Source organism: Vitis vinifera, chromosome 8, assembly GCF_030704535.1.
Source record: "Vitis vinifera cultivar Pinot Noir 40024 chromosome 8, ASM3070453v1".
Classification (NCBI taxonomy): Eukaryota; Viridiplantae; Streptophyta; class Magnoliopsida; order Vitales; family Vitaceae; genus Vitis; species Vitis vinifera.
In genome coordinates, this window is record NC_081812.1 from 13749493 (window position 1) to 13777395 (window position 27903).

The 27903-nt window shown below is 41.2% G+C and overlaps 1 protein-coding gene across 1 annotated transcript in view; it reads left to right on the top strand.

Annotated features, from left to right (window-relative positions):
- The window catches only part of LOC100243165 (uncharacterized), a 43878-nt gene extending 16291 nt beyond the window's left edge, over window positions 1–27587 (top strand). Inside the window, exons 13-16 of the mRNA XM_059739013.1 lie at window positions 13920–14004; window positions 24402–24569; window positions 26438–26536; window positions 27133–27587. Coding sequence (XP_059594996.1) covers window positions 13920–14004; window positions 24402–24569; window positions 26438–26536; window positions 27133–27366 — 586 coding nt within the window. The 3' untranslated portion in view covers window positions 27367–27587. The remainder of the gene's footprint in view (window positions 1–13919; window positions 14005–24401; window positions 24570–26437; window positions 26537–27132) is intronic.
- Window positions 27588–27903: the final 316 nt, after the last annotated feature.

The window sequence follows — 27903 nt, forward strand, 5'->3', positions numbered from 1 at the left end:
TGATCATTGCCTTGTTGGCTCGTGGGATCCAAAGTTAGTGAAGGGGGATGACCTAAGAAGTCGGGGGAACCAAATGGCACGATCCTGGGTGTTGAATGGCAATTTAGGTTTGGCTAAGTTGGAAAGGGGAAAGGTGCTAATGGAGTTTGAGATGGTAGCTGAAGCCGAAAAAGCACTAAATCTGGGAGGAATTTTGGTATGGAAGACATTTTTGCGACTGGAGAAATGAAGCCCTAGGACGGGGTGTCTATTGGAAAGAGAGAAGAAAAATGAGGCTTGGGTGAGAATCGTGGGGTTACCCATTTCTTTATGGGATTGGGACACCCTTAGAAAGGTGGGGGAGAAGTGTGGGGGTTTTTTAGCGATTGATTATCAGACAGAGAGGCTGGAAGAGCTGCAGTGGGCAAGGATCCTGGTGAAGCTAACTGGCGAGGAGATCCCTAGCATGATAGAAATTAGGGTCGAAGGGGTGTGCTATTCACTAATCCTATGGTGGGAGGTAAGGCCGGTAATGAGAGTGCTGCCGGTAGAGAGAAGGGGGGAGAACAGCGGAGGAGAAGAAGAGGTTGAGGGTGACGCCTCTGCATGCGCGGGCAAGCACGTGATGGAAGAGGTGGACAACGCAAGGATCGAGACTCACCTGCAGTCTGTTGATGGGACGAGGGGGCAGACAGGTGGGTCAGGGCTCCTTGGGGCTCGATTTCGAGGCCTATTTGGGTCGTTAGTGGGGAACCAGGAAGGCCTGCAAGGGAAGTCCATTATGCTTGGCCCTACTGAGGCTTTTCGAAGCTCCGAGTTGGGCGTTGGGCCTGGTGGGCTTGATCCAGTCTCTTCTTCTAAGGCTAGGCTGTATCCTTTGGAGGCTTCGTCTTTAGAGGGCTCTAGGAGGCTAAAGGCCGTGGAGACCATTGGGGCGCCTGGGCCAGCTGGGAGGGACGACTGCCGAGGCCCATCCCAATCTTTGGTGGGCTGCTCCGGGATGGCCTTGCCTCTAGTGTGGGCTGGCCCAAATCATCTAAAGGATCCAAACGCTGAAGGCTTTCCTTTCTAGGAAAAAGATGGCCGGCAGAAGCAAGTTGAGGAGGAGCTCTATTCCATGGAGAGGTCAAGGACCTACAACACCCTAATTGAGGAAGCGTCGAGGTACGGGTGTGCTCCTATCCCTAGTGGCTTGTTGACGTCTGGGTCCTCACCTTCTCCTTCTTTCTTTTTCGGCCAGACTCCATTGGGGGAGTATTGCGACCTTTCTGGGGATGACAGGGTGACTCACCTGAGGGAAATCCCTTTACGCATGCTTCTCACCCTGGGACCCCTAGAAGAGGAGAATGCAAACCGCTGGGAATTGATGGAGGTTTTTAATGGCTGCAAGGACAACTGTGGAAAGGAGTTGTGTTTAGTTCATTCTATGTCACGTGAAAGAAAGGGATGGAAGGAGGAAAGTTGGGAGGAGAGTAAGTTGGCCAAATTTAGTAAGTTTTTGGGGTTTTCGACAGAAGGTTTGGATAAATAAATTTTGGATTATTTGGTTAAAATCCGAAAGAGAAGGGAAAGAGTCCACAACAAAAGCCTTCTAGAAAAATCTAAGTTTGAAAGGGAATTGAAAAGACTAGAATGCTCAATTAATTACGAGGGGGGAAAGAAATAGAAGTGTGGAATGCAAGTAAGAGGTTGTTAGATTATGGTGGTTAAATGAAGATAAGACTCTTGAGTTGGAATGTTCGGGGAGCTAATGACAGTTCAAAAAGAAAGGTGATTAAGGCCATGATCAGGAGTCAAAAAGTGGATTTGTTTTGTCTCTAGGAGACCAAAATTTAAGCAATGATAGAAGGGCTGGTGAGAAGCTTAGACATTGGAAGATTTCTTGATTAGGGTACCCTGGATGCCCATGGGTTTGCGGGAGGGTTACTGATCTGCTGGAATAAGAGGACCTTGGAAGTGATTGAAATGGAAGTGGGAAATTTCTCAATCTCTTGTAGGTTGAGGAACGTGGAAGATGGGCTAGTTTGGATGTTCACTGGTGTGTATGGGCCTTTCTCTAAAGAGGAAAGGGAGTGGATGTGGGAGGAGATAGGAGCAATTAGAGGCATTTGGGATGATCCCTAATGTCTAGGGGGTGACTTCAATGTCATCCTTTCCCTAAGGGAAAGAAGTAATCAAGGAAGGCTAACGAGTGCAATGAGAAGGTTTGCTCAGGTTGTGGATGAGTTAGAGCTCATTGACCTTCCATTGCAAGGGGGCGTGCTTACATGGAGTGGGGGAAGGAATAATCAGGCTTGGGCCAAATTGGATAGGTTCCTGGTGACCCAGAGTTGGCTTGATCATTTCAATGAGGTCGTGCAAAGTAGGTTGCCCAGACCTACCTTAGATCATTTTTCTATCTTCTTGATCGGGGGTTTAAGGAGGGGTCCTTCCCCGTTTAGGTTTGAAAATATGTGGCTTAAAGCTGATGGTTTTACGGACCTTCTTCGGGGCTGGTGGCAGGGGGTTGAGATGAGAGGGAGGGCCAGTGTCGGTTAGTCACTAAAATGAAGGTGCTGAAGCAAAAAATTAAAGTGTGGAACAGGGAAGTGTTTGGTAGGCTGGAAGCCAATAAGAATTCAGCCCTTCAACAAGTGGAGTTTTGGGACGGGGTGGAAAGGGAGAGGAGCCTGTCTGAAGGAGAAACTGAGCTGAAAAAAGAAGCCAAGGACTCCTTTAAAAAATGGGTCTTAATGGAAGAAACCCACTGGAGACAATTGTCAAGGGAATTGTGGCTTAAGGAGGGGGATAGAAACACTGGCTTTTTCCATAGGATGACAAATGCTCACTGAAGGAATAATTCTCTGGATAGAATTAAAATTAATGGAGTATGGATGACTGAGGACCAGGAGGTGAGAGAGGGGATAGTGAATGCTTTTCAGCAGTTACTATAAGAAGAACCAGGCTGGAGAGCGGATATTGAGGGGCTGCACCTTAAACGCCTCAATTCCCGTGAAGCTGAAGTCTTGGAGATGCCGTTTACTGAAGAGGAAATTTACGCTGCCCTAATGGATATGAATGGTGATAAAGCTCCAGGCCCAGATGGCTTCACAGTTGCTTTTTGGCAATCAAGCTGGGAGCTTGTGAAGGAGGAGATTATGGACCTGTTTAGAATTCTATGACCAGAGATCCTTTTCCAAAAGCCTCAATTCCACTTTCTTAGTCCTTATCCCTAAGAAAGGAGGGATTGAAGACTTGGGTGATTTCCGGCCAATTAGTTTGTTAGGGAGTTTGTACAAGCTTATGGCTAAGGTGTTGGCAAATAGGCTGAAGAAGGTGTTAGACAAGGTGGTTTCTGGGGATCAAAATGCCTTTGTGAGGGGCAAATAGATTTTGGATGCGTCACTTATTGCCAATGAGGTAATTGATTTTTGGCACAAAAGGAACGAGAAAGGGCTGATATGCAAATTGGACATTGAAAAAGCCTATGACAGCATTAATTGGAATTTTCTCATGAAAGTTATGTTTAAAATGGGCTTTGGGTCGCGGTGGATGGAGTGGATTTGGTGGTGCATCTCGACCGCCAAATTTTCAGTCATGATCAATGGGGTGCCGGCTGGCTTCTTCTCGAATTCCAAGGGGCTAAGGCAAGGAGATCTTCTCTCCCTGTATCTCTTTGTGTTAGGCATGGAAGTGCTTAGCAATCTGATAAGAAGGGCAGTTGATGGGGGCTTCTTGTCAGGATGCAGAATTCGGGGGAGAGGGGAAGAGGAGATGATAGTTTCACATCTTCTTTTTGCTGATGATACAATCATCTTTGTGAAGCTAGGAAAGAGCAACTTTCTGCCATAAGCTGGATTTTGGCTTGGTTTGAGGCGTCTTCCGGTCTCAAAATTAATCTAGATAAAAGCGTCTTAATTCTGGTTGGTGAGGTGGAAGAAATTGAGGAAATGGCTATGGAGCTTGGGTGCAAAGTGGGATTGTTGCCCACTGTTTACTTGGGGCTGCCCCTTGAAGCCCACCACGAAGCTATCTCTATTTGGGATGGGGTGGAAGAGAGAATGAGGAGAAGATTAAGCCAGTAGAAAAGACAATATATTTCGAAGGGAGGGCGTATCACCTTAATCGAAAGCACTCTGGCCAACTTGCCTATTTACAATATGACCCTCTTTCGAATGCCTAAGAGTGTTGCAAATAGACTCGAAAAATTACAAAGAGATTTTCTTTGGGGAGGGGCAAGCTTAGAGAGGAAAGTCCATTTAATTAAATGGGAGGTGATGTGCACTCAAAAGGAGAAGGGTGGCCTTGGCATTCGGAAGATTGATCCCTTGAACAAAGCGTTGTTGGGTAAATGGTTATGGAGATTTGCCGTTGAAAAGGATAATCTTTGGAAGATGGTGATTGGGGTGAAATATGGTCAGGAAGATTTTGGATGGAGAACTAAAAAAGCCCGTGGAACTTGTGGAGTGGGGGTTTGGAAGGAGATTTTGAAGGAAGCTAAGTGGTGCTGGGATAACATAAAGTTTAAGGTGGAGAAGGGGACTAGAGTTAAATTCTGGACTGACCAGTGGTGTGGCAATTACGGTGCTGTCCCAATCTTTCCCCCAGCTTTTTGAGTTGGCGGTTCACAGGAATGCAACAATTAGTGAGATATGGGACCCAAACATTGGTCAAGGAGGTTGGAATCTTAGATTTCATAGAGATTTTAATGATTGGAAGCTGGATTTGATTAGAGGATTGCTTAATATGCTCAGGGACTTTAGGATATCTTCCGAGGAGGACGTTGTGCTATGGAAAGGTGGGGGTCATGGCAAATATGGGGTTAAGGTTGCCTACAACGTGCTGGCTGTTACCCCAATGCATGCGCCTTTCCGAATAAATGCGTTTGGGTGGACAAGGTCCCAACCAAAGAGGCCTTTTTTGCTTGGAAAGTCGCGTGGGGGAAGATTCTCACCTTGGATAAGCTTCAAAAAAGGGGTTGGCAGCTCCCTAACCGCTGTTTTTTGTGTGGTTGTGAAGAGGAAAATGTAAATCACATTTTTTTACATTGTATAGTGGTAAAGGCCCTTTGAGAAATCATCCTTGCCCTTGTTGGGGTTAAGTGGGTGTTCCCAGAGCTAGTTAAAAAGGCGTTATTCAGTTGGAGGGGCTCTTTTGTGGGGAAAAAAAGGAAAAAAATTTGGAAATCCATCCCGTTGTGTATTTTTTGGACGGTTTGGAAGGAGAGGAATAGATTAGCTTTTAGGGGAGGTGTGTTAGATATACAGAAACTCAAAAATTCTTTTGTATGTACCTTGTGGAGTTGGGCTAAGGTGTATATTGGAGAGGAGTCCTCTTCGCTCTTAGGATTTTTGGAGTGGCTAGCGGCCACTTAAGGGTGGGTAAGGGGGCTTGTTTTTTGTGTTCTTGTTTTAGGCTGATTTGTATACTCCTTGTATGCTTTGTGGCCTTTGCCCTTTAATATATTTGTGCTTATCTATAAAAAAAAAATATTAGTATTAATGGACATTGTCATTCTTAGTAGTCCTACCAAAATAAATTGTTCATGTTGATAAAAATGGTTTTTCTCTATTAACATTGTTTGTTTTGAAGATAAGAATTGTGGCAACATCATACTTGGCAGTTTTTAGTAACTCTTTTGAGTGTTGTTCATTTTCTCTTCCCTTGGGAAAGAACTTATGTTCCCCAGATATTTTATCAGGTAAAACAAGGCTTTAAATTCAGTACCTAAATAGTGTTTAATCATTTTTAGTGCTTTTTAACATGCCATATAAAAACCATTGTTTTCATTTAGATCTAGAACCATTTATGAGAATACTTTTTGCATTGTTTATTACATAGGAATACATAACCTAAAAATAGCCTAGGAATGATGCCTATGATTATGCTATCAAAGATAAAAATAAAAAATAAAAAGTGAAGACAAACAGAGCGGGGGGGTTCATTCGCCTAGGGGTCTCTGATGTGGAGGGGAAAAGGTTTTGTGTCTTTGTCCCAAGAGGTCGTAGGGATAAGAAGGGGTGGACGATAATGGCGGAGAAACTCAAACAGGTGTTAGGGTTTTTTGGTAAAAATCCGGAAAAATACAAGGGAAAGGTTGTGGAGAAAATTGCGATGGGAGGGTCGTATGCAACGATGGTGAGAAAGTCGACGACGGGTAACCTAAATGCTGCTACAATAAAGGTGACAAAAGAGGAATCAGAAGGGATAAAAAGGAAATTGCAAAATTGTGTTGTGGCGAGCTGGAGAGAAGGATCAGGGGGGGAAGATGATATCGAGAAATGGGGGAAATTCTGGGCAAAGTCTTGGGATCTCAAAGGTAACCTAGGGCTGGCTAAGTTGAATAAGAGGAAAGCGTTGCTGGAATTTGAAGATTTGGAGGAGGCTCGACGAGTCGTTTCCTCTGGGAGCTGCGCGTGGGAAGGAACCCCGGTAAGGTTGGAACATTGGAGCCCTAGGAGCGGATGTTGGGCAGAGGGGGAAGAGAGAAGGGACGTATGGGTAAGGATTGTGGGGCTCCCAATTTCGTTATGGAGCCCAGAAATTTTGAGGAGAGTAGGGGATGCATGTGGTGGTTTTATCACCGCCGATGAAAATACGAGATCGATGAGAGATCTCCAATGGGCTAGAATCCTAGTGAAATGGGAAGGGGAAGCCAGACCCAACGTGTTGGAAATTGAAGGGGAGGATGAAAGTTATGTTGTGTCCCTATGGTGGGAATGTTGGCCGGTGTTGAGGAGGAAATGCAGGGCTGAAGCGAATCGGCAAAGCAGGGAGGTTAGGGGTGAGGAGGATCCACGCCCGGGGCAGCGAGTGATGAAGGGTTGGGGGAGCGGGAGGCTCGAGATGCTGCACCCGTCAGATGATGGGACGTTGCTGCAGGGGGCGGGTCGGGTCGGATGGAGACCAGCCCAGTGCCAAGCCCGTCAAACTGCAATTGGGTCCCAACTGATGAGATAAAGACTTCAAGCCCAATCGCGGGCCCAAGGCAAATCAGAAGGGAGGGCGGGCCTAACGTTTTGTTTGGGTCCATGGACTCTAAGAACAAAGGGGAGGCTGTAAGTGATGTTGGCCCAGACGATGGCCCATCGGAAGTTGTGGGCTGCTATTCTAAAGGTTCAGCTCTGCCTCTAGCCCAGATGACAGCTAACGGCCTGCTTGGTTTAAAGGCCTGCACAACAAAAAAGGGCTCTAAGGCACTAGCAGTCCAAGAGGTAACAGATCCTGCGCACAGTCAGTTCCCAGAAGCAGAGTTCTTTGCTGCGAGGGAGGATGAGAATAAAAGGAAGCTACAAGGAGGGGTGAGGCTGACAGAGACGGATAGGGCGCTTAAGGAGGAATCAATGAGGTATGAAAAAGGGGTTGGTTCCTGGGGGAAAAGGGATAAGGGGAATTCTCATCTTAATTCTTTTTTTCTTGATCGGACTCTGGGGGGGAGTCTTTCAATCACTCTGGGGATTTGGATGAGGAGGGTCGGGCTGATAAATCACTGTGGCTAACAGTGTATAAGGCATGCAATGAAAGGATTAAGGAGTGTAAGGAAGTGGGAGGCATACACTGCAACAGTGACAAAGGTAGGGAGATGGAAGGGGCAGGTGTTATAGAGGATGCTCAAATTGTGAGAAGTGAGATGGGGGGTAACTGGGAAGAGAGTGGTTTGGCAAGATTCAGCAAGTTTCTGGGCTTCCCTACGGAGGGATTGGAGAAGGAAATCTTGAATTTTTTGACAAAGATCAGGAAAAGAAGGGAGAAAATACATAGCAAAGAGTTATTGGAAAAGTCTAAATTTGAAAGGGAGTTAAAACGCTTAGAATGCTCCATAAACTATGAGGGAGGGATGAAACAGAAAGGCTCGGTACAGGGCAAAGGGCGCCAAATTGTAGTTGTCCAATGAAGGTGAAAATATTGAGCTGGAATGTGAGGGGGGCAAATGACAGCTCCAAAAGAAAAGTAATTAAGACATTTATTAGAAATCAGAGGGTGGACTTAATGTGCATTCAGGAGACAAAAGTGCAGTGTATGACGGATAGCATTGCGAGAAGTATAGGAGCAGGGAGATTCCTAGGCTGGAGAGCAGTGAATGCGGAGGGAGCATCAGGTGGTATTTTTATATGCTGGGATAGAAGGGCCCTGGACATGCTAGATTGGGAGGAGGGTCAGTTTACCTTGTCTTGCAGATTTCGTAATATAGAAGATGGAAATGTATGGGTTTTTACGGGAGTGTATGGCCCTTTTACTAAGGCAGAGAGGAATGCTTTATGGGAAGAGTTTGGGGCGATCAGAGGGCTGTGGGAGGATTCTTGGTGCATAGGGGGGGATTTTAACATTACTTTGTTCTCAAGGGAAAGGAGTGGGCAGAGGAGGATTAGTTCAGCTATGAGAAACTTTGCTGAAATTGTGGATGACCTTGGGCTGGTGGATCTGCCGCTGCAGGGGGGAGATTTTACTTGGAATGGGGGTCTTCATAATCAGACTTGGGCTCGTTTGGACAGGTTTATGGTGTCTTCTAGTTGGATGGATCAATTCAGTGGGATTAACCAGTGCAGGCTGCCCCGACCGGTGTCCGATCATTTCCCAATTATGCTAGTGGGGGGTGGGATAAGACGAGGCCCGACCCCATTCAGATTTGAAAATATGTGGCTTAAGGCTGAGGGATTTAAAGAGCTTGTACGCAGCTGGTGGCAAGGTATCGATGTTAGGGGTAGTGCTAGCTATAAGTTGGCCACTAAAATGAAGGAAATCAAACAGAAGCTGAAAGTGTGGAATAGGGAAGTATTTGGTAAGCTGGAGAGTAATAAATCTGCAGCTTTGCAACAGGTGGAATTTTGGGATAGGGAGGAAAATGACAGAATTCTGACTATGGAGGAAGTAGAACTGAAGAAAGAGGCAAAGGAAAATTACAAAAAATGGGTGATTATGGAGGAAACTCATTGGAGACAACTTTCTAGAGAGATATGGCTGAAAGAGGGGGATAGAAACACGGGCTTCTTTCATCGTATGGCAAGTGCTCACCGTAGAAATAATTGTATGGAGAGAGTTAAGATTAATGGGGAGTGGTTTCTAGAGGAGCAGGAAATTAGAGAAGGAATAGCTAATGCGTTTAAAGAGCTTCTTTCAGAAGATATGGGGTGGAAGGCGGATATTGGGAGTCTTCAGCTAGATCAGATCAGTCAAGAAGAGGCTGAAATGTTGGAGAGGCCATTTACAGAGGAGGAGATTCAGGGGGCTTTAATGGAGATGAATGGGGATAAAGCCCCTGGTCCGGATGGCTTTACTCTAGCTTTTTGGCAAAGCTGTTGGGACTTTGTTAAAGAGGAGATTATAGAAATGTTCAAGGAATTTTTTGAGCATAGCTCTTTCCTTAAAAGCCTTAACAATACTTTTTTGGTTTTGATTCCCAAGAAATGTGGTGCTGAGGATCTTGGGGATTTTAGACCTATCAGTCTATTAGGGGGTCTCTACAAGTTATTGGCTAAAGTGTTGGCCAATAGATTGAAGAGAGTGGTTGGTAAGGTGGTCTCAAATTCTCAGAATGCCTTTGTGAGGGGAAGACAGATTCTTGACGCTTCTCTAATAGCAAATGAAGTGATAGATTCATGGCAAAAACGAAGAGAAAAGGGTCTTATATGCAAACTGGATATTGAGAAAGCTTATGACAGTATCAATTGGAAGTTCCTATTGAAGGTGTTGCAGAAAATGGGCTTTGGGTCTAAGTGGGTGGGGTGGATGTGGAGTTGTCTATCTTCAGCTAAATTTTCAGTGATGGTTAATGGAGTGCCTGCAGGTTTCTTTCCTAGCACCAAAGGCCTTAGACAAGGAGATCCCTTGTCTCCTTATCTCTTTGTCATGGGAATGGAAGTGTTGGATGTTCTTATTAGGAGAGCTGTGGAGGGGGGCTTCTTATCAGGATGCAACATAAGGGGTGGTAGTGAATCTCCATTGCATATCTCTCATTTGTTCTTTGCGGACGATACCATCATATTCTGTGAGGCTAGGAAGGACCACTTAACTCATTTAAGTTGGGTTTTGTTTTGGTTTGAAGCGGCTTCCGGTCTAAAGATTAACCTTGCAAAAAGTGAGATCATTCCAGTGGGAGAGGTGGGGGGGATGGAGGAGTTGGCTGTTGAACTAGGGTGCAAGGTGGGCTCTTTACCTTCTCAGTACTTGGGTCTACCCTTAGGGGTACGCAATAGAGCGCCTTATATGTGGGACGGGGTGGAAGAGAGAGTCAGGAGAAGACTAGCTCTTTGGAAAAGGCAATATATATCTAAAGGGGGAAGAGTTACCTTAATAAAAAGCACTTTGGCTAGCATGCCAATCTACCAAATGTCAATCTTCAGGATGCCCAAGATGGTGGCTAGAAGACTGGAGAAATTGCAAAGGGACTTTTTGTGGGGAGGAGGACAGATGGAGGGGAAAACTCACTTGGTTAATTGGGAGGTGGTATGTACAGATAAGACCAAAGGTGGGCTAGGCATTAGAAAGCTAGCCTTGTTGAACAAAGCATTACTTGGCAAGTGGATATGGAGGTATGCTAGTGACAAAGATAATCTTTGGAAACAAGTGATCAAAGTGAAGTACGGGCAGGAGAATTTCGGGTGGAGGCCAAAGAAGACTATGGGGGCGGTGGGAGTAGGGGTTTGGAAGGAGATTTGGAAAGAATCAGAATGGTGCTGGAATAACATGTTCTTCAAAGTAGGGAAGGGCAACACAATCAGGTTTTGGACAGATGTGTGGTGTTTAGAGACAGCGTTGTCCCATTGTTTCCCTCATCTCTTTGCTATGACGGTTCAAAGGAACGCAACGGTTGAGGAAATGTGGGATCAAAATTCGGGTAACGGAAACTGGAATCTCAATTTTTTGAGGGACTTCAATGATTGGGAGTTGGGGTTGGTTGGAGATTTTCTTCAGATTTTGAGGGGCCACAAACCCTCTGGGGTAGAAGACTCAGTCCTGTGGAGTAAAGGAGGAAGGGCGCATTTTAGGGTAAAGGAAGCGTATAATTTGCTGGTGAGATCTGAGGATACAGGCTTTCCTTCTAGAAGCATTTGGGTGACAAGGGTGCCAACTAAAGTTTGTTTTTTTGCATGGAAGGCGACGTGGGGGAGGGTGCTGACTTTGGATAGACTACAAAGAAGAGGGTTACAACTTCCAAATCGCTGCTTTCTTTGTGGTTGTGAGGAAGAAAGTGTAAATCATATACTCATACACTGTACAGTGGTTAGAGTTTTATGGGATATAGTGTTTGGTTTAGTAGATGTGAATTGGGTTTTCCCAAAAACTGTAAAGGATGTTTTAGTTAGTTGGAGGGGTTCGTTTGTGGGAAAGAAAAGGAAAAAGATTTGGGAAGTCATTCCGTTGTGTATTTTTTGGACGGTGTGGAAGGAAAGGAATAGGATAGCTTTTAGGGAGGGGGTGTTGAACGTTCAGAAGTTAAAGAATATTTTTGTTTGTAACTTGTGGAGTTGGGCCAAACTGTATGTAGGTGAGGAGGCGTTCTCCCTTATAAGGTTTCTTGAGTGGATGGCTTCCACTTAATGGGAGCTGTTTTTGTTTTGTTGTTTTTGAGGCTTAGTTGCCTTGTATACCCCCTGTATACTTTGTGGCGTCTTGCCTTTTGAATGAATTTCCTTTACTTATCAAAAAAAAAAAAAAAAAAAAAGTGAAGAATGCTAGCAAAAGAAAGAATCCTAGGAAATATACAATTATGCAATGGCTACAACTTACATGAGTTAGCCTTTGATTACTGAAGAATTTTCAGTAATTTGCCACACAAGTTGGTAGATTTTCCAACACTCTCCCTTCAATTGAGGAATGGTTATTTTTTAATTCAAAACTTGCTTAAGATAGTTTGAAAAGACTGAGTAGGAAACCCTTTGTTAGAATATCAATCAGTTGACCCTCTGTATGAATGTAAGGAGTACAAATTAGCTCATTTTCATGTTTTTCTTTTATAAAATGTCGGTCCACTTCCATGTGCTTAGTTCAATCATGTTACATTGGATTGTGTGCAATGTTGATGGTTGACTTCTCATTGGAGTTCATGAGTTCTTCTCATTAGATGATTCCAAGGTCACTTAGCATTATCTTGATCCAAAGAAGATCATATATTTCAGGAGCCATAGCCTTGAATTCCTCTTTTGCACTAGACCTTGCCACCACCAATTGCTTCTTACTTCTCCAAACTACAAATTTCCTCCCAAAAATGTGCAGTACCTTGATATTGATCTTTGGTTTGTTATTTATCCAACCCAATTAGCATTCATGGTAGGCGTCTAAGGATTTGAATCTCTCTCCTTTTGAAATGAATGCCTTGGCTAGTTGAAGACTTTCGGTATTCGAGCATTCTAAACATTGCTTCCATGTGCACTTCTCTAAGATCATGCATAAATTGACTTACCACAATCACCCATAGGTTGTGCTAGGTATTGTGTGTGCTAAATATATCAATTTCCCATTAGGCATTGATATCTTTCTTTATCCATTGGAGTGCTTCCTTTTCCTTCATTCACCTTATGAGATTGTTCTTTTGGAGTCTCTATTGGTTTGCAACCACTCATTTCCATCTCCTTTAGAAGATCTAGAATGTATTTTTGCTATGAGATTACAATTACTTCATTAGAGCGTGCAACTTTAGGCCTTAGGAAGTATATGAGCTTTCTGAGGTCTCTGATTCCAAATTCCTTAGCTAGTTACAAGTCTCTCCAATCTATCTATCTTTGCAAGGTCATTTCCTATCAAAACTATGTCATTAATATATGCAATAAAGGCCATACAAAATGGAAATGGATTGGCGGTACCTCAACATTCTTTTGGCGATTTGGCGTGGTCATGCTAAAATGGCTTTTCACACATTCCCCACTTTCTAGAGCATTTTATTTCTCTGGTGCATTTTGCAGAGTCATGCGAAAATCCATATGATCATATGTGGCATGCCTTAAAAAGATTACGGGAAGTACTCCAAAATTTCCCTCAAAGTCAAGGTATGTGTTGTTTACTAGGTTTGAGTTTCGATCCATTTTGAGCTTGATTGCATTTACTTCAAACCTTCCTTCTCATGGTTGCTTTGCCCTCTACCTCTCTACCTCTCTACATACAATTCATTTTTCATATTCCCCACTTTCTTGAGCATTTTATTTCTCTGGTGCATTTTGCACAGTCATGTGAAAATCCATATGATCATATGTGGCATGCCTTAAAAAGATAATGGGAAGTACTCCAAAATTTCCCTCAAAGTCAATGTATTTGTTGCTACTAGGTTTGAGTTTCGATCCATTTTGAGCTTAATTGCATTTGCTTCAAACCTTCCTTCTCATGGTTGCTTTGCTTTCTACCTCTCTACATACAATTCATTTTTCATCTAGTGCTCGTAACTCCCTTGTTTTGCCCTTACATGGACCCCTCCTAATGCTTTCCAAGTCTTGAATCTCTCTTTAGGCACAATTGACTGCTTACTCTACTTTGGTTGAAAATAGCTTTTAACTGCTTACTCTACTTTGGTTGAAAATAGCTTTTACACCTAGCATTCTTTTCATCTCTTAAATTTGAAATTAAGCTCAAAATAGAAGTTAGATTCATAGTTAAGGTCTTAGCATCAATTTAAGTTCGGTGATTTAAGCCTTTTTTAATGCGTAAATCATAATGTTTATGTTCCATTAGAGCACATATTTTGGCTCCAATCAGATAACCATAGAATTGTTATGAAATATGCATATATACTTTCCGGTTAATTCAAAGAGAGAGCTACAACTGTTCAATTTTAATTTGTCATATGCTTTAAGAAGTTCGCAAGACCTTCTAGTTATCTATTATTTTGATTTTGAATTATTTTCTTGAGATTTGTATTATCCAATCAATTTTCCTAGCTATGTTTTTTTATTTTGATAATTTAATGTATGGACTTGTTTTTGTTTGTTTCATTGTCATGGCCATGTTTATGTTTTTGGTTTTATTTGTGTTAGATACTTCATTGCAACAAATGCTACATCAACATTCAGATCAATAGTTTCCAGTTACCCTGGAGACTTGGTTCTTGTTTCAATACAGGTAGTAAGACAAATGTGCATTATAACATGCTATTTTATTTTAGAATTCTGGACCTGTTAGTTTAACCTTGCAATCCCCTTTGGCCATTATCCATGTTCTTGTGTGTTAACTCTGCATAACAAAGAACAAAAATTTGATTTTTGTAGAGTAAATGTTTATTTGCTTCTTGGAGATGATAACTAGTAGGCTTATTGAGAGATGATCTTATATGTTCTTTATTTTTCTTCTTTGTTATTTTTCTTCTCTTATATGATTTCCAATGTGCTGAAATTAAAGTTCGATGGTCAACAAATAACTAAAATATAATCTAAAATTTTGTTTTTCCTAATATATGTGTATATATATATATATATATATATATATATATGTATACACATCTCTCACAACTAACTGTCAAACCAATTTTATCATACAAGAATTTTCCATTTATTATTATCTTCCAAAATACTAAAAAGTGGGATTATTTGATGAATTTTCGATTCAAAATTGAAAACATTCTTAAATATTTAACGTGATCCATTGTAGGGATCCATATGTCACAGACTAAGGTTTTTCCTGAGCTTACATGTGACACTTAGACAACTCAAGTTTCTTGAAGTTGCTAAGTCATCCTTACCCCGATCTTACCTCATAATGCTAAGAAAAGCTACTTGACTTGGAAGTTAGGATGCACTAAGGAAGCAACACTTAAAGAGTTTTGGAAGAATGAAGCTTGTATTGTACAAAAACCACTTTAGAATGCTTGAAAAACTCAGTGCCTTGACCAAGTGGAGCCTCTTCCTATTTATAGACACCAAAGAAACAATCTAGAACCCTTTAAGGTTCCTCATAATTCTAGAATTCTCTAGAGAATGTTACATGTAAGTTTATATCCAAGCTATGTACAAGAGTTCTCTGGAACTCTCTAGAATTCTACATACTACTCCACTTTCTTCAATTCATGTGTGAAGATGTGTAGATGTCTTCAGAGTCTTGTGGAAGCTTTCTGCTTCCTTTCTCAAGTGAGGGATCATTTTGAGTAGGCTATGACACTCTCCTCCACCAATGTTGTAGACATCCTAGTCTCTCTTTCTACTCGGAATCTCTTTATTTGGTCTTGGAACTCTAGAATTCTACATACTACTCCACTTTCTTCAATTCATGTGTGAAGATTTGTAGATGTCTTCAGAGTCTTGTGGAAGTTTCCTGCTCCCTTTCTCAAGTGAGGTATCATTTTAAGTAGGTTATGACACTCTCCTCCACCAATGTTGTAGACATCCTAGTCTCTCTTTCTACTCGGAATCTCTTTATTTGGTCTTGGAATTGTCATGGTGCATTTGTAGGCTCCCAACTAGTCTTGCTTTCTGGTAGTTCCTTCCATTTCACTAAGTATTCCATTGCAGGAGGCACTCCTCATCTTCTAATGACTCAATGTGCAATGATGTCTTGTCGTATATATGACAACTATTGATGCCTTTTTTGATATCCCATGACTTATATCATCTTTATCTTCATGATATAGCTTCAAGTAACTTGCATGGAAAACAAGATGGATTTTTAACCTTGAAGGGGTAACTCCACCTGATAGGACACTTTGCTGACTCTCCCAAGTATAAGGAAAGGGGCCTTCATAGATCTCCTCACAAGGCCTTTGTGCATTAACCTTAGGGACTTAAACTGTTGAGGAAGTAATTTGACAAGTACCAAGTCTCCCACTTAATACTTAGTGAGACACCTCTTCTTGTTAGCCCACTTCTTCATCCTCTTAGTGGCTTTGTTTAAATATAAGCAAACAATGTTCACCTGCTCTTGCCACTCCCTAGTGGAATTGAAAGCCATTGGACTTCTCTCCATGTAGCCCATCACTAGGGTGTGTGGAGTCGATGGTTTTTGTTTTGTCGCTAGCTCGAATGGGCTTTTGTTGGTCACTTCACTCCTTTGTAGATGATAAGAGAATTGGGTTGCATCTAGCAACTTAACCCAATCCCTTTGGTTAACACTTACAAAGTGCCTCAAGTATAGCTCCAACAAAGCATTCACTCTTTCTGTCCACCCATCTATTTGTAACCCCATCATCTTAAAAGAGTTTTGTCCAAAATTTCCTAGTGAAGCATGGGTCACAATCACTAATGATGTGTTCAGGCAACCTCCAGTGCTTGACTACGTGCTTTAAGAATAACCTCGTTGTCTCCTTCATGGTAGAGTTAGTAGGGCCTACTATGAAAGTGGCATACTTAGAGAACCTACCTATTACCACAATGATGGAATCATGTCCCTCTAACTTAGGTAACACAATGATGGAATCATGTCCATGATGATGCTCTCCTATGGTCACTTAGGTGTGGGTAGTGGCTACAACAGACCTCTAGGTAAATGCTAATCCACATTGTCTTATTGATACATAAGACAAGTCCTCACATAGGCCTTAACATCATCCTGTATTTAAGGCTAATATTATGTCAACCCTAGTAGTGCCATTGTGCGCCATTGCCAAGGTGCCCAGCTATTAGCACCTTTTCTTAGACGACTTGACACCAAAGGCCTCATGGTCGGGCATTGTGCATGCATGAGGACCTTAAGAATGAAACAAGGCAGCAAATGATGCTACAAGTGCAACATGTGCAGACTAAGTGGTATGAGAGAAGCATTTGTGATGGCACAAGCGGTTGCACACAACACAACAACATGTTACAATTGACAGAGTAAATGCATGCACGGCTGTAGGCGCAACAGTGTGCACAGCAGCACGATATAGCAATGTGTCACTCGCGACACAACAATTGTAACACCTTGACTCGAAGTATCTGGCATTGAGGCCTCATGGGATGGAACCTTGGCTTCATGAGTGGCCTACAACCAAGGCAAGGTGGGATCAAAGCTAATAAGGGGCAGCACATGGCACGACCCTGACTCAGCAAAAATCCAAGTGTGGAATTTTAGCATGGTGGTATTTTCCTTTGAAGAGGAACTTTCAAAAGAGGAGACTCCAAGTGGAAGCAGGATTTTCTGAGTAGTCATGAATTAATTAAAATTCATTATGCCTTCTCAAGCATGGGTAATGTCTCCTCTAATCACTTTCAAATTGACTTTAATATGCCTAAAACCACTAAGGGTCTCATGGGTGAACAACTTGTACCCATGGGGGAAAGCCTTGAGGAAAGAGGTAAGATGGTGGAGGGTTTGTAGCATTAGGTGCGAGGTGTTTCACACATAGGTTGGATGCACAAGTTGCAGACACGAGGTGTGTGCATAGCAAGTAGTGCAAACAACAGGTGGTGCACGGGGCAGGCATGTAGCAGTGCACACACAGGCCATGCACCTAACAGACCACGCACAAGCAACAAGAGGGCTGGGAATTTCTGGATCTTTTTAATTATTTAGTAAATCTATTATTCTTCTTCAAACATATGTGATGTCTCCTTCAAAAACTTTTGAAATAACCCAAAATGCTCTTTAGGGGTAGGGGTGTGTGATTGATGAATTTTTGTCGTTTATCATATCAAAACAAAACTTTTAACCTAATTTAATTACGCTAAGATAACTTTTACCTTATAAAAAATGGTTTTTAGCAAAAGCTACGGTAGTATAGTGACTTTAGGTATCATCTACCAGGATGGATCAATCCCGGTAATTAAGACTTAAATAGGAAGTAAAAAAATGAGTTTGATCAAGTGAAAATTTGACAAATCATGATAAAAAAAGAAAATGACAATGAGTTCAAATCGAGAGAAAGAAAAAAAAATCTAAAACAATCAAATTTAAAGAAGATTGATACGAAAAAAAAAAAATCTTGGATTTAGGATTCTCTAGGAAACAATCTCTATGGTGAATAGGGATTGAGATCTATTTTTCATCAAGTTAGATTAAAAATATTATTTTTCATCTAAATCAATTTTTTATTTAGCTTGTAGTTTATATCTAATTTTTCTTCTAATTAGGTAATTTAATCCAAAAAGATTAATTCAATTCATATATTCAAATTATCTTTCAATGATTTATACAATGCAACTATCCAATCTCATTAAATTTGGATTTAAGAATTTGATGAATTTACCTAGTTTGCATTGTAATGGTCATTCAAGATAATTTCAAGAAAAAAAATCCCCAAAATTCAATTAATCAATCAATTAGATCAAAATACCTTGACAATTCAAGCTTCAATTCTCTAAATCACCATAAATCTCGCTTCTAGATTCTCATTCCTTCGAAAAAAATGAGATTTAGTCACTCATGTTTGGAGATTTGACCTCCCAATACATGTTTGGCTAGTGAGAAAATGAAAGAAAATAAAATAAAGTTGTATTTGATCATAAAATCTCCAATACCAAACAACTAGAATTGATTAAAAGATCCAAAAGTCTTCAATGAAAATCTCCAACTCATATTTATATCTCCATCATCAAATGAACACATGGCAACATCCTAAAAAGCATCTAGAACCTTCTTTTAAAATCAAATGTCACAATTTGAGTTCTTCGCATAAGAATTTATTGTTTCGTATGGGTATGAAAAATTGATAACAACTATGCCAAATAGCTTTCAAAAAGCTGCATAATGCACCTTTCTGGTCACGTTGGCTGGACATACGAACTTGGCCTTCTCCATGCGAAAATTTCATTAAAATCATAAGACCATATGAGATCACCTGTTTTCCCATGCAAAAATTCCCTTGTTGAACTCATCTTTGATTCTATATTTGGCATGATTATGCCAACTTCATATAGCATGCTAAATTCAACCACAATGTTCTTTATATTTAACCTTGCTGGTCCAATTCGCCATGGATATGCGAACTTAGCTTCCTTCATGCGAGAATCGTATGCTAAAATCACTTAAACATGTGCATTCTTATCAAGACAATTTCCACTCCAACAATTCATCTTTCTTTGAATGGCTCCTCTTCCAAACATCCTCATTTCCCTCTTTCCACAAAAATGCTACTCCATATCCTCTTGTCAATTTCACTTCAATTTATCCTTAAAAATCACTTCACAACTCAAAACATTTATTAGTAAAACTGCAAGAGTACCAACATGCCAATTGAGTAAAAAAGACATGATTACCATCCAAAAGATGTAACATATATTGTATTTATCATTCAAACTATGTACTTTTTGAATAGTAATCAGCATGGCCACATCAAGGGGCCTTAATGCAAGGCCCTCCAACATGAGTAGGGCACACACACCAGATTACGGGGCATCAACCCCAACTTGTATTTTATTACCTCCTTGAATAAGAATAAAAGACAACTTTAGCAAGACTCCTATAATAACATTGGTAAGTTCATGTTTCCTTCATTTTTCTCTCTCAATATCTCTGTCAGGAGGCTCGCCAATCCTCCTTATTTATAGAGTGGTGTCACCCACTCCTTGTTAAACTAGGAGTACACATCCTAGTTCTACTTGGACTTTCTCTGATAGGTTGTGGCACCAACCACTCCTACTAGGACTTGAAGTCCTAGTCCTACTTAGACTACAATTACAATAGGAATCAAGACTCCTACTCATGCTTGACTTGTACTGCTACTTCTAGTCCAACTCTTCATGCTGCTACCGTGTGCATCTATATATTCGGCTCATGTGCGTGCCAAGCCCCTCTCTACACATCTGAGTCTCCTTCATGTTGAGGCAACATGTTGTCTTTGTTCCATGCTAATGCCTCATGTCATCGCGCCCATGGGTTACTTCACACCCAGGCTCCTTGTCCATGCTTGCATGCTTTGGTAAGGGTCACTACCACCCTTTGCTCATATCCTATGCTCGCGCCTTTTCCTGTTGCTACAATGGAACCATGCCATGTCCCATCCTCTCTTGGTGTAACAAGTCACATGACTCATCATCTGTGCACAAGGCATTGTGCCTTTGTGCGTAACATCTCGCATCATGTCTTAAGTCGATTCCGTTGTTGCTGCATCCTTTTTTACAGGGCGTCGACCCCAACTTGACATGGGTTATAAAGATGTTATAACAAGTTGATCTGATGCATAGACCGATTCAAGCACATGAGTGGATTGACACTAAAGGCATAAGAGCAAACAGACTTAAGGCAGAACACAAGAAAGACGCCTTAGTATTAGGGTAAGACCAAGGAAGACATGTTGCACCACAGACCAAGTACCTAAGGGGAAAGGGGATTGATGCATAAGGTAGCAGCCTAAGGAGTTTCAAATGGATGAGAAATGGGCGAAGACATTTGAAAGTTGAGAGTTCAATTCAAATTTAATTATAGTTTGGGTTTGAATAAGAGTTCAGATTCTTTTTGTAATTGTAGTTTGAATAGGACTAAGGTTGCTTACTCCTAGTCAAGTAAAGAATGGTCGGTACCACACTTATAAAAGGAAGGTTGGAGTGCCTTCTAAAAACACATGAGGTGATATGTAGAGGTATAAAGAGAGAACATAGAGTGGGAGAGCCTTCTCAAAACATAGCATGAGTGAGAGCATGAACTTGCCAAAAAGATTGTGGGAGTCTTTTTGAGCTATGTCATGTATCGTTAGTTAGAGAAGAAATAAAATGCAAGTCAGGGAATTGGGCCTTGTATAATCTTTCTGGGTTGTTCTTTGTTAAAAGCTCATGTGGGTCTTCAATAAGCTAGCTTGAAGGGCTTCAAAGCACATACTAACGTGAAAATTTTAAGGTAAAATATGTGTCTATGACACCAGCCCACTTGGTGTCATGGCACTCCTTGATCAGATTCTTCCTCAAGTTACCCAACTTAGGAACACAAAGTCGTCTCCCCTTGGTATAAAGTAATTCATCCTCCACCCAAAACTACTTAGTCTTCCCCTCATGTGCTAAGGTGATGAGACTCTTAGCCAATAGGTCATATTGTAGCCCCTCTTTGAGAAAATCCATCAACTCTCCTTGGGGTTGACTAGTCATAGATGTTGACTCCACTTTGCGGCTTAGTGACTCCACTTTGCGACTTAGGGCATCAACCACATGATTAGCACTTCCTAGCTTGTACTGTAATGTATAGTCAAACTCTGCAAGAAAGTCATGCTTGTTTAAGACTCGACGTCTTCTATGCTTGGAAGTAGCTGGTGGCAACGTTTTCTGTCTTTACCATGCAGTAAGACCCTAGTATGTAGTGCCCAAGCAATGGACTATGGCAATCATCTCTTTCTCTTGCATCATGTATTGCTTCTTGGTGTCATTGAGCTTGCGACTCTTAAAGGCTATAAGATGTTTGTCTTGCATTAGAACCCTTCTAATGGCAAAGTTAAAGGCATTCATGTGTACCTCGAACACCTTGCTATGCAAGAAGTGCCAATATCGGTTCCTTTATCACATCATTTTTCAAATCCTCAAAGGCTTGTTAGCGCTTATCATCCAAATCTCATGCCTTGTTTTTCTTCAAAAGATCAATAAGCAAAGCTGCCCTAGTTGAGTAGCCCTTGATGAACCACTAGTAGTTATTAACTAGGCCAAGAAAGTACCTTACTAAGGAACCTTAGTAGGCAGATCCCACTCTTGGATGGCCTTAACGTTGTTGTCATCCATGATCAACTTTCCATCCTCGATGCGATGCCTTAGGAAGCTCACTTCTTCCTCAGCATATGAGCATATCTCCTTCTTCACATTGAGCTCGTTTTATCTTAGAACTTTGAATACCTTTCTTAGGTGCTCCACATGCTTCTCCAAGGCATTGCTATGACAACAATGTCGTCTAAGTACACTACCACAAACTTATCGAAATATGGATGGAAGATCTTGTTCATCAAGGTGTAGAATATAGTTGGTGCATTAGTGAGTCCAAAGGGCATCATTAAAAATTCATAAGGACCATTTTGAGTTGTCTTTGGATCATCCCCTTCTACAATCCTGACTTAGAAGTGGCCCAATCTCAAGTCTAGCTTTGTAAAATATGTTGCTCTACCAAGCTGATTGAATAGATCAACAATGAGTAGGATAGGCTACTTGTTCTTCATTGTCACCTTGTTAAGTGCTCATTAGTCTATGTACATATGTAGGGATCCATTGTACTTTTTTAGGAACAACATCAACACCATAGGAAGCTTTAGAAGGTTGAATGAACTCTACATCAAGCAACTCCTTAAGTTGTCTCCTTAGTTTCTCCGGCTTAAGCGGTGTTGTCCCTATATGACCTTATGGCAAGGAGTCTTAATTCTCGGCTCTAACTTGATCTTATGATCCTCTTCCCTCCTTGGTAGGAGTTTCTTAGGCAACTCGAGCGACATTACATCCTTAAATTCATGAAGGACTACCTTGATTTCCTTAGGCATGGGTTCCTCTACGGAATCTTCTTTCTCTTCCCTTAGTGTAGCTAGATAGGTCACTCGCTTTTTCTTCAATCCTTTATTTACTTCCATAGCCAATAACAAGGGGGTCTTAGGCATACCTTCAGTGATCGATGGGACTAGGCATGGTGTCTCCTCCTCCAAGATATCTAGGATATCTATTGTGCATAAGAAGGGTAGTAGCACCACCTTGACCTTCCATAGGAAGTCCATTCTTAGCACCACCTTAAAGTTGTCCACTAGTGCCATTATAAAGGTAATCTTGCCTTCATATTTGTCGATGTATATCATTACCTCATGTACTACACCTTGTAGTGGCTTGGTAGAAGAGTTGACTACCTTAATCCATCTACCTTCCTTGGATGCTTGAAGCTCTAGTCTCTTTGCCTCATCCATAGAGAGAAAGTTGTGTGTGGCACCCATGTCCACCATGGCCTTGGTCGGCTTATTGTTCACATGAGCTTCTACATGCATTAACCTTTTGGTTTGAGACGTCTTAGACACCGACTTCGTCTTAAGGGCTTTTAGGAGACGCATCGACCTAGCATAAGCATTGCCCTCCTTTTCTTTCTCATTGATCATGGCATTAAGGGTCTTCCTCTTAGGGCAGTCTTATGCCCAATGTGGACTGTTGCATAAGAAACAGTTAGTCCTCAACGTGAACTCCTTTTGTTTGTTCTTACCCTTGCCTTCCTTACCACTAGAGGTCTTGCTTGATTCTTCTTAAGTAGTACTATAGCTCTTTGATCTCGTGTCTCCCCCATCTTTGGCATGGTTACCATTTGATGGTGGATTTGGCTTGGAGGAGTCTCCCCTCTTGTATTTCACTAAGGACTCCACTATTGCCATGGTCGTGGCAAGGTCTTAGACATCATGGCATCCTAGCTCTTGCTCGGTCCAACTTTGTAGGTTGTCCATGAAATTGAACAGTAGCTCTTTCTTTATCATGTTAAGGATTTCAAGCATAAGTGTAGAGAACTCCTTGACATACTCATAGATTGAGCCCATGTGCTTGACACACTTCATGTTCTTACTTTCCAAGTAAGCCACATCCTCAAGTAGTACTACCTCTCGATCTCCCTTTTAAAGGCATCCCATGTGTCTATGGTGCATGTGCCTTTCTCCATATTGGCAAACCTTCAACATCACCTTATAGTAGTAGTATCAATGAGGTAATAGGGTCCCAAGTCCATACCTTAGTGGCTTCATCTGTCAATGCTATCACCCTAAAATACCTCTCCATGTGTCATAAGAAGTTGTCTAGCTCTTTAGCATCCCTTGGGCAGAAACCGTACTCTTATAAATGGCCAACTCTTAATGTACTTCCTAATCACTAGTCTCCATACGTGTGACTAAGGTCTTCACCTTTGACTCTAGGCTAGCAAGCATGCTTATAAGCTTATCTTAGTAGTATATGAACTCTTCGTGTGACACGAGTTGAAATTTTAAGGGTAGCATCCCCTCTTTGAGGTCTTAGATCTATTCTGTTAAATCTTCTAGGTCTCTCTTTAACCTTGCTCAATCAAGTCCATACCTTCACAAGCATCCACCTTGGTTAGCCTTGCCTCCATGCTAGCAATGATATCACAGGACTTCTCCTTCCTTTCCCCACCACATGTGGTAGGGTTAGTCTTCCTTCCACGGGTTTTCTCTCTAGTCATCTCCTCAATGTTGGAACTTGACATGTCTAGTACCACTTGTCTCAGACTTAGGTGTTTCCTAAGCTCATGTGCGGTACTTAGACAACTCAAGCTTCTTGAAGTTGCTAAGTCAGCCTTACCCTGATCTTAGCTCACAATGCTAAGCTAAACTACTTGACTCAAAAGCTAGAATACACAAAGGAAGAAGTACTTAGAGAGTTTTGGAAGAATAAAGCTTGTATTGTACAAGAACACCATATAATGCTTGGAGAGTTCTCAAGTGCTTGGTGCCTAAGGTTCCCTAAAAATCTAGAATTCTCTAGAGAATGCTACATGCAAGCCTATATCCAAGCTATGTACAAGAATGTACAAGAGTTTTCTGGAACTCTCTAGAATTCTCCATACCACTCCACCTTTTCCCATTCATATATGAAGATGTGTGGATGTCTCTAGAGCGTTGTAGAAGCTTTCCACTCCCTTATATATAAGCTAAAGTGAGGTTTCATTTTGAGCAGGTTGTGACAATAAGCTACAAGTGGTCACATTTCAACTATAAGTTTCAAGTTTTGGGCTGCACACCAAGCCAAAGCGGTCAAACTTGTGGTTCAGAAGCAGCCATGGAGATGGTTCCTTACCATGGGAGTCTCCCTGTGTCATCAGTATTCTCACCAATTATGTCAGTGGTGAGTGATGAGAATGTTCCAAAAACACTTCAGAGATTTCTCTTTGCCCTGTTATGATTTTAGACTTCCACTACGTTAAGTATTACTTAGCTGAGCTAAAAGACTCCTACTAATATATTGTACTGAAATCAATTATTTGTGAAATTGTTTATTTCTGATTTTGACTGGTTTTTTCCTGTATGAAAATCCATTTTTTATGATCGTATTCATTGAAAGCACGTTTCTCTTCTATTATAGAAATGTGTTATGGTTGATAAAACATTTTAGGCAATCAACTGCATTTTGTTAGTCATGCTGAGAATCCATTTTCGAAAAATGCTGAGAAGTCCTTTTTGTTGCTTTCAGAACTTATGCACATGATTCATAAATATTCTTACATGATGAGTTTAGAAAACTGACACCTAGGGGTTGTTCATATTGCTGAATGTGATGCCTGCCTAGTATGGAGCTGATGCCATTAGAATTGAGAAAGCAAACCACGGTATATTTGGTATGCTTGTTATAGGCAATGACCTTTACATAGTGAAGAAGCACCATCATTTTGTATTGGATTTGATGACACTAGAAACACTAGAAATATTTGATGACTCTAGAAAGTTATTCCTTCTTCACCACATAACTTTGAAATACTCGCACATAGGGGTTGTTCATATTGCTGAATGTGGACCCCACCTAGTCTGGACCTAATTGCCGTTACAATTGAGACAGCAAATGAAAGTATACTTGGCTAGCTTTTTGTTCTTTAGTTTTTATTTGAATTTCACAAGGAGTCATGAACTCGAGTGAAGCACCATCATCAGACAAATGTCATAATCAGGTAGCCAGATTTTTGGTCTCCCAAAGTGGGGTCCCCTAGATTATGTCTCAACTCCTGATAAAGATACTTCCAAGATCTGCCATCCCTCCACCAACTTACTGCTATCATTTGTACCCTCCAACACCATCAGATCACCTGGTCAACTGCTATCACCATCACTACTGTTGTCCTTACTATTGTAAGCATGCTTCCTCAAACTAAACACCAATCCATTGCTGCTGCTAGCCTGCTAAAACCGCTTATATCGCTGTCATTTTTCCTTCTGACTCTACTGCAGGTGACTCCATTATTGCCACTGCCATTGTCCCTTACACTCTGCTGCCACCACCATCTATATATCACAGCAAGCCATTGTTGTCCCCCCAACACAGCACACCTATCACCACAATTTTTCTCACTGACAAGGCTAGAACACTTCCACTGTGACCACCATTGTTATTGCTCTGCTCCACTGTTGCCATCATTCTGCCAAACTATGTCTCAGCTGCCACTGACATCTCTGGCATTTTCTACTGCTACCACTTCTGCTATTATCACATCTATTGCCAAATTTTTCCACAAGGAAAGTCTTTGCCCCTACTACCACCGCTATGGTTTCCACGAATAATGCTTTTGCAGCCACAACCATTTGTTTTTCCCTTTTTTTTTTTTTTTTCTCTTCTGAATTGTCTTCAAATGAATGAGACTCCTGTAGATTTGCTGTTGGTTTTCACTTGTATTGACTGAAAAGAGTGGCTTATTAGATTATGCACTGACCAAATATCATGTTGGAAATTGAAGATTGGAACATTAATTTTAAGTTGAATTCAGCTTCTCCTCTATATTTTATTTTAGAAATGAATTTAATATGAGCCAACAGATATCAATCTAGTGGCAATCAGATGTCATTCTTCATTTAAGTTGCTTCCAGGCCTGTTCTTAGCAGCTACTTATTTTTAATCTCTTCCACAGTTTATTAGATTGCGTTTTTCTCATAGTTTCATTCCTTCTTCTGCATGCTGCCACTAAGATTCGATGCCTCTCTAATTTAAGAAAGATTCTTTTCATTTAGTGTCCAAACCCTGATTTCAACAAACCAGAACATAGATGGAGAATGCTGCAAAGATCATTAGTTGAAGCAGTAGCTGATCTGCTTGCATCTGATGGAAAGGTAATGCAATTTGTCGAAATCTCTTTCCCTTGGGCTTAATTTATTTTATCTTGTATATAATATTGTTAAATTACTAATTTAACAGCCCAAAAATATATATATCAATCCGAATTGGGCTAAGACCCCTACATCCTGTCTTCTCTTGCCTGCATGTGGGCTCAATAAATAGTCAAATAAACGAGGAATAAAAATCAAACTCCTGATATCTTACTAAGAAAGACTGATATTCTGTTAAGCTACCGATTAAATTTTTGGGTCAAATTGGAAGTCAATACCGATGTGGAGTTTGGAATCATCTCCTTTTTTGGGCTTTTTCTAATCGCTGCAGTCTACCTTGATGTACATAGAACCCTGCCATCATTTCACCAAAAAATCAGGGGTATGTTAGTTGTTTGAGTTATGCTTTTTTCAGTGAAATGATGGAAGCACTCCTTTTTACTGTGGTATGATTTAGTTTTTTTATTTCTTTTATTTTTTTCCTGTCTTTCTGCTTTTCTAAGTTTCACTAATAAGCAAGGATTGAGAAGCACTGACTAGTTATGACTAGTGAGTGGCTGTTTATTTCGCATGTCTTCTAACTATTCTTGACAATCCAGGTCTTTCTGCAATCAGACATAGAAGCAGTGGCAGTGAGAATGAAAGAACATTTTCTGAAATATGGCAAGGGCAAACTCTCTGTTGTGCACAATGAAGACTGTACTGAGACTGACAGAAAAGGATGGCTTAAGGAGAACCCTTTCGGTGTTCGGTCAGATTGGGAACAGCACGTTGTAGATCGTGGTGCCCCTATGTACAGATTAATGCTTTCTAAATCTACTAGGCCTAATTAAGTAATTGCAGCAGGCTGATGATGCACTAAAACTGGCTATTGTCAGCCATGGTACTAACCCTGAAAACATTATAATTCTCAAAGAATAGTTGGCAGCCGTTCAATTTTGGTAGGCTCAAATGCATTTCCCCTTCTGACAGTTACTTGCACCAATAGTCTTCCTGTGAGATGCTGGACTTTTGTATTGTTGTTGTCCAAAAAAAGAGTATCACTATTTGTACCTGGCCATGCTTTAGGTGATATTCTTAGCAGTTAGCAAATGGGGGGTGCTTACTTTATAATTATAGATCGTGTTTTGGGAGATATTCTGACTAGTTAGCAAATGGAGGATGCATACTTTATAGGCTATTCGAAAGTGCTTTTTCCCTTTCGGTTGAAAGGAGAGAAGCAGGTAAAACCACTGGATTAGGCAGAGCCTTTAAGCATTAGATACAAGGCAAAAGGCTGCAAAAGGGAGATTCTCTTTCCTCCCCCCCACCCCCCCAACCCCCACGTTGTTTCTTCAATATTTGATTTCTTTGGGGCACAATACAGGGAA